Source organism: Nomascus leucogenys, chromosome 14 (assembly GCF_006542625.1).
Source record: "Nomascus leucogenys isolate Asia chromosome 14, Asia_NLE_v1, whole genome shotgun sequence".
NCBI lineage: Eukaryota > Metazoa > Chordata > Mammalia > Primates > Hylobatidae > Nomascus > Nomascus leucogenys.
The window spans coordinates 26,741,957-26,749,657 of NC_044394.1; the positions used below are offsets into that span (position 1 = coordinate 26,741,957).

At 40.8% G+C, this 7,701-nt stretch overlaps 1 protein-coding gene across 1 annotated transcript in view; it reads left to right on the forward strand.

Annotated features, from left to right (window-relative positions):
• Positions 1-7,195, forward strand: part of B3GNT2 (UDP-GlcNAc:betaGal beta-1,3-N-acetylglucosaminyltransferase 2) — a 28,598-nt gene extending 21,403 nt beyond the window's left edge. The window contains exon 2 of the mRNA XM_030827898.1: positions 4,685-7,195. Within this exon, the coding sequence (XP_030683758.1) occupies positions 4,694-5,887 (1,194 nt within the window). The 5' untranslated portion in view covers positions 4,685-4,693 and the 3' untranslated portion in view covers positions 5,888-7,195. The remainder of the gene's footprint in view (positions 1-4,684) is intronic.
• Positions 7,196-7,701: the final 506 nt, after the last annotated feature.

Sequence of the window (7,701 nt, forward strand, 5' to 3'; positions counted from 1 at the left end):
TGTGCAGGTAATAGGGATGGGTGTTATGACAGCCTCTATGCAGCACTGCAGGGGTCGAATACGGCGATGCTGACACAGGCTGGGGGTGGGCTGTGGAACAGGGAACCCCGCATGGGGCTGTGTGCTGTGTCCCGGTCCCCAGCGTGCGGCGGAAGAGGCTGCTTACAGGGCAGACCGTTGGGCAGCGTTAAAGGATGTGAAAACACCCTCTCATCCCACCTCCCTGAATAAACCCACTTTGTTTTTTTGTAGTATTTTATCTAGATTGTCACATAGTTTCAGCATCATGTCTGTACTGTTTTGTAAGCCATTTTTCAGCTAAGGTTTTCTTTGTTATACTGTCTTTCTAAATATTTTCATTTCATTAAACAAAACCAACTGAAGTTTCAAAACTGTTCTGTCCCTGTTGGGGACAAGGTAAAAAGCTAAGGTTGCTTTGTGTTTGTATATGGGGTTTTCTCTTATTTCGGTTACAACAGAAAGTCTGTGTTTCACAGCGAGAGTTTATAACATCTTCCCCCAGCTTTGGGGTAAGTTTTCTTAAATTCTTCTTACGCAATGTAATTTCCTGCTGAAGAAAGGACACTGGAATTGGGTTTTCTGTCTGCGATGGGAATGTTTAGTCAGATATTTAGAGAGCTTTTTCCCACAGATATTTTTATGGGGGTCACTGCTTTATCCTCCTTTCCATGAACTTGGCTTTGTTCTAAGAGCCTGCTAGAAGCCGAGTTCTCATGCAAGACACTGTGCCCAGGTCAGAAGTGCACGATGACATTTAACCTTGATGGAAATGTGCAGTTGAGAATCTTGTGTTTTCCACGTTCCTCTTCAGATTGGCCTGAAAGAAATACCCTTTAGCAAGTAATGGGAAGAGTTGCCTCAAATTGAGCCTTTGGGAATCTGAAGTCTTTTACAAGAAAGGCTGATCTGTTTCCTGAGGTGGGGCTGGGAGCTTGTAGGTGCCCCCATTTCTCTTTCTTTGGAGCCTCTTAGTAACTATCAATGTACCATGATCCCGTGCCATAATCAGCCTGTGGGACTTCACTGTTGACCTGGACCAGGTAACTAGAATGTGGTTGAGCCTCATAGAAAAAAGAGATCCAGAGAGTCCTGGATTGGGAGCCAGAAGGTGGTCTTGTCTAAGCCTTGTCGTGTAACTCTTCCATAATATTCGGGCAAATCATCAGTCCCCTCTGAGCTTCCATTTTCTCCTGGTAAAGTGGCGTCCCGTGCAATGAGAAATGAGTAGGAAAATGCCCTGCGGGCTGGAGGCCTTGAGCACTTAAATGAAAGTTGAGGGTGGTGTTCCCGGGAAGGCCATTCATTAATCCCTGTGTCTTGAGCCACGATGATGTGAGAACTGTACCTTGGCGTGGCCTTGATTGAGGAAATAAAAGACCGAATTGTAGCAGATGAAGTTGGAAATCTTGCCAGGGGTCAGCAAGCTTATTCCTCAAAGCATCCTCAAAAGAAGGACTGGTGTTTTACGTGATAGAGGCTTCAAGTGCTTGTGGCTGGATTCCAGTTATTCATGGTCTCCCTCATAATCTAGATGTATAAACTTGTTAAATTATCTGGAGTCATTTTTACATATTATTCACCCTGTATCTTTCCTAGGAGAATTAGCTCTGGAAGTTCACAACCTCCTATGTGAAGTACTGTGCTTCCTTTTTTCTTCCCTAAGCTGTCCTCTTTTACTCCAGAAATTTTGGTGAAGGTCTATTAATGTTTAAATCCCTTTACTGAGTTAAATTTTTGCCGGGTATTTAGCTGTTCATAGTATGTGCTGTTTTTTCCTGAGTAGTTTTGCTCTGTCGCCCAGGCTGGAGTGCAGTGGCACGATCTCGGCTCACTGCAACCTCAGCCTCCCAAGTAGTTTGGACTACAGGAGTACACCACCATGCCTTTTTTGTATTTTTAGTAGAGGCAGGGTTTTGCTATGTTGGCCAGGCTGGTCTTAAACTCCTGGCCTCAAGTGATCTGCCCACCTCGGCCCTACCAAAGCAAAGTGCTGGGTTTACAGGTGTGAGTCACTGTGCCCGGCCCCTTTGCAAATCTTTTTCTTTATTGTAGTTTTTCACCGTCACACATTTCCTGTTGCCCTTCCTTCCAGACTAGGAAAGGCCTGAGACCTAGAGACAGCAGTACTGGGTCAAGGGCTCACTTTAGCATTAGGAGAATTGTCCCAAGTTAGAGAGAATCTTTTCTTTTTGAGAAGCATTTGAGAAGTAACTGGAGTTATCACTGAAGTCTCCAAAGGTATGAGGTTAGGTTTTTCAAGAATAGTTTCATGGGCAGGAGACCAGGGAGTGGGTGCTGCTGATTGGCTGTAGATGCAATCAAAACCATGTGCTGAGTCTGCAGGGGGTTGGGGGGAGTCATGAGTCTCTAGTCTGGGTGGGGTAAGTCTGAAAAACATTCAAAAGACCAGTCTTAGTTTCTATAATAGTGGTGTTAACTACAGGAGCACTTGGGGAAGTCAAAGATCTTGTGGCCTCTTCTGGCCACATGACTCCTGAGCAATAAGGGATTATAAAAACTGTGCTTACATTTTAGCAGAATTCAGGCCCCTCTCAATCCTAATCTTGTGACCTTTCATTAGCCTCAGCCCCCTGAACAAGGAAGGGATCAGTTTTATGGAGGGACTGTTACCATCTTTGCTTCCAAGTTAAACTGTAAACTAAATTTCTCCCGTGGTTAGCTTGGCCTATGCCCAGGAATGAATGGAGACAGCCAGCCTGTGAGGGTAGATGCGCAAGATGGAGTCAGCCATGCTAGATTTCTTACTGTCCATAATTTTTGCAAAGGTGGTTTCAGCAGTAGTAAATACAAGCAACCAGATGAAGGTCTACTAGGCAGATCTTTAGAGACACACAATAGCTTGTGAATTCCTGTTGATCTCATCTGGGCTCTGTAATATGTAATAGTTTTATAGCATTCTCAGCATGACAAATTTTTCTACTTTAGTACTGTTTGTTAGAATCCAGTGAACTTAAAAATCCTCTTTTAAAAAGCAAATACTAGATTAAAATAGTCGCAAAGCTTTCTTTTAGAGGTTGGAGAAGTGCAGCTACCTTTTGGTATGGTACAGTCTTGGAATCTGTTTGCCTTGGCTGGTATTCCAGTCTGCCCTTCTTTAAATGTGTACCTCCTCAGGTATAAAATGGGAATGAGTAATAGTACCTAAGGATAAATTCCCAGTTGAATTAATCTGATAAGAAAATCCTCAGCTCTTTATAGAACATTGCCATTCTACTTTTTTGGGCTATTTGTAATGTCACCTTGGTTTAAATGTTCGTTCTTGTATAGGTCATCCATGTCAATAGTGTTAGAACCTTGGATATCCCCAGCAAACCGTCTCATTACTCATTCTTTATTCTTCCATTGCCCACAGCCTGAAATCCTTTGATATTTCACTAAAATATCATTTGTATTTCCCTTTTTCTTTTTGCTACCAACAATAGAGATCTTAAATATACACTTTAGGTTTTGACAAATGTACACATCCATGGAGCCTTCATCAGGATCAAGACCTACATGGTACATTTCTGTACCCCAGGAAGTTCCCTCCTATCCTTCTTTAAGCCCACCACCTCCATCACTTTCAGATTTCTAGAACCTAAATTAGTTTTGCCTGTTCTTGAAGTTAATATAAATGAAAATTTGGGTCTGGCCTTCATTCACAATGTAGTGTTGTAATGTTGCATTCACAATAGTTTCCCTTTCTGTTGCCGAGGGGTATACCATTGTATGCAGATGCCACAGTTTGATCATCTGTTCTGTTGATACTTGGGCTGTTGCCAGTTTTTGGCTATTGGGATAAAGCTGTCCTGAGTCCACTTTCGTTTTCTCTCTCTGAGATGCTCTGTGGTTCCTGTCTCCTGCTTCCTAGCCCTGCAACTTTGGGCAAGTGTCTTAATCTCTCTGCTTTGGTTTCCTCATCTGTAAAATGGTGGGTTGGAAAATAACTCAGGGTTGGGACTAGCATTTAAAAAAAAAAAAAAAAAGATAGGGTCAGACACACCTATAATCCCAGCACTTTGGGAGGCTGAGGTGGGAGGATTACCTTAGGTTGGGAGTTTGAGCCCAGCCTGAGCAATGTAACCAGTCCCTGTTTCTACATTTTAAAAACTTGAAGTTTTTCAAATGAAATAGAAGAGAACTTGAGAGTGAATGACATGGAACTGCACACAGTGCATCACATGTGTCAATAGTTTTGTGGTGTATGTGTATACTAAACACAGTGTAAAATGTGTTTGTTATAACTTAGGCAAATCGGTTTGTCAAGCACGGTATGTGCCTTTGTAAGCAAGGAAGTTGAACTCTCCTGAGGTTATTTAGTAATAGGTATTTCTAGCTTCAGCATGTCTAAAACAGTCATTTACATAGTGCTGCTGTGAGCCAGGCACTATTTTAAAAGCTTTCCATGTAACATCATATACTCAGAACCATCCTTTGAAGTGGGCTTGATTCCCATTTTATATATGGAGAAGTTGAGACATGGACTATCCCACTTGCCCATGATCACAAAGCTAGAAAGGAAGGGCCAAGATTTGAACCTAGGCAGTGCAAGTGTAGAGTCTTTGCTGTAAACCACTATTCCTGAGGAGACAAGTAAAATAAATTGTATGTGCAAATGCAAACTGATAATTAATTGATACAGTACTCCACCCCTTTATTCCAGATATGAGAAATGAGTGTTGGACGTCGAAGAATAAAGTTGTTGGGTATCCTGATGATGGCAAATGTCTTCATTTATTTGATTATGGAAGTCTCCAAAAGCAGTAGCCAAGAAAAAAATGGAAAAGGGGAAGTAATAATACCCAAAGAGAAGTTCTGGAAGATATCTACCCCTCCCGAGGCATACTGGAACCGAGAGCAAGAGAAGCTGAACCGGCAGTACAACCCCATCCTGAGGATGCTGACCAACCAGACGGGGGAGGCGGGCAGGCTCTCCAATATAAGCCATCTGAACTACTGCGAACCTGACCTGAGGGTCACGTCGGTGGTTACAGGTTTTAGCAACTTGCCGGACAGATTTAAAGACTTTCTGCTGTATTTGAGATGCCGCGATTATTCACTGCTTATAGATCAGCCGGGCAAGTGTGCAAAGAAACCCTTCTTGTTGCTGGCGATTAAGTCCCTCACTCCACATTTTGCCAGAAGGCAAGCAATTCGGGAATCCTGGGGCCAAGAAAGCAACGCGGGGAACCAAACGGTGGTGCGAGTCTTCCTGCTGGGCCAGACACCCCCAGAGGACAACCACCCCGACCTTTCAGATATGCTGAAATTTGAGAGTGAGAAGCACCAAGACATTCTTATGTGGAACTACAGAGACACTTTCTTCAACTTGTCTCTGAAGGAAGTGCTGTTTCTCAGGTGGGTAAGTACTTCCTGCCCAGACACTGAGTTTGTTTTCAAGGGCGATGACGATGTTTTTGTGAACACCCATCACATCCTGAATTACTTGAATAGTTTATCCAAGACCAAAGCCAAAGATCTGTTTATAGGTGATGTGATCCACAATGCTGGACCTCATCGGGATAAGAAGCTGAAGTACTACATCCCAGAAGTTGTTTACTCTGGCCTCTACCCACCCTATGCAGGGGGAGGGGGGTTCCTCTACTCCGGCCACCTGGCCCTGAGGTTGTACCATATCACTGACCAGGTCCACCTCTACCCCATTGATGACGTTTATACTGGAATGTGCCTTCAGAAACTCGGCCTCGTTCCAGAGAAACACAAAGGCTTCAGGACATTTGATATCGAGGAGAAAAACAAAAATAACATCTGCTCCTATGTAGATCTGATGTTAGTACATAGTAGAAAACCTCAAGAGATGATCGATATTTGGTCTCAGTTGCAGAGTGCTCATTTAAAATGCTAAAATAGATACAAACTCAGTTTTGCATAGAAAGGTGTATTTTGAATAGTTCCCATGTTGTTTTCTCACATTAGAGTAATTTCTATATTAAACCATGAAAATTGCCTTTGTGAGTGATATCCATTTGAGGGCCTCGAAACCCTTCAATTTGGTACTCACATGAAGAGGGAAAGCGGAAGATGGTAATTTTTTTTTACGGATGATATGGCAGGATGATTGGTTCTGATCTTACCGGCTAGTGGTCATTTTTAAAAAACTTGTACCCTCTTATCTGAAATCCTGTTTCTGGAATTTGACCATTTTAAGTTATTTTGTTTGCCCTCTTCTATAATATTCCTACTTCCCATAATAATGACTGATTTATTTGTAATTCAGGTATTTATAAACCCATAGGCTACAAAGACTTTGTTAAACATGATCCAGTGGTTTTCGTGAAATGGAATTATGTTTATGGGATTTGGGTAAATTTTAAATTGTCTAGAAAACTGAATTTTCAGTTGTCAGTTGTAGAATTCAGTTTTTCAACTGTGGAAATTTCCTGCCACCCCAACAGTATTTTCGTGTGTTAATTAATTTTGCAAAATGAGAAACATTGTGTGACACTCATCTAATTTATCTTGTTGTGATGTTATGGTCATAGTAAGGAGAAAGAGGGTTTAATTTTTCTTGTATTTGGTTTGCTGGTGGTATCATAGTGTAATTTTAGTATTTGAAAATGAGTATGATTCCTTAATGGCCAACTGAAGATTGAATTGCCCCTAACAACCATATCGTGTTAGTGGATTTTCAATATGGACCAGGAAGGCATATGTATTTTGAACTTGAGTGAAAAGATTGAAGTTGCAGACTTTTGCTTAGATGGTTTGTCAATTTAAAATTCCAGAATTGATTATTGCCATATTTTCACATGCTGCTTATACAAGATTATTATTCTGAGTAGTAATTGCTTCCCTGTCTATGTAGAAGTGCCTGTGTTTTTATTTATTGTTCAAAGACCAAAACATTTTCTTAAATATATTTTATGTAATATTTTATTTGTATACAGTGCTGTTGACGAAATATTTAACTAGAGCATGATATTTTAAATGTTAAGGTGTAACATATGTTAAATAAAACTGTTATTTTTGAATTTTAAAATTTGTTTTTTGGGGGTATGAACTACTAGAGTTTAAAATTCTGCCAAACTGTTACTTATATGTACTATTGTGTAACATACTTTCTTGAAATATTTTTGTTTATAGAATTGAAGGTTCTTATCAGATGGGATACTGGGGACTATAAACAATGGAAATAAAGCCACTGTATTTTTAATTTTTTGTGTAATGTGTAATCTATAATCCTTTTGTTTCCCATATTTGAGAACATTTTCCCTGAAAGAGGCCAGTTTCCTCCCCAGAAACCATTACAGTAGCGTTGAACTATCACTGTCTCTCAGTGCGTTATCCATCTTTGCATTTAAAATCACCAAAGTGCTTTCCCGTTTAAAGTCTTTAAAGAAAAGTGAGAATATTTACTTATGCTTCCATTTTCAGTGAGTATAAATAATTTAATTAGGGAGTGGTTTGGCATTGTAAAGATTGTGTTATCCTAAGCCATTTCTATTTTGGAGTTTGTAGCCACAAAGATGAAATATAGAGGCAGCCTTGACTACTCAATTTCCTTTCATAGACCCATGTTGAGAAGACACTACTAACGTCCAGTGGGAAACAAGTAGACAATTGATGAAGCTCAAAAAACAGAAGGGTTAGTGTTGTAAGAGCAAACAGTCTAATCCTGTTTGGAATGTAGAAGCCATTTCTGAGCAAGTATGAGGACAC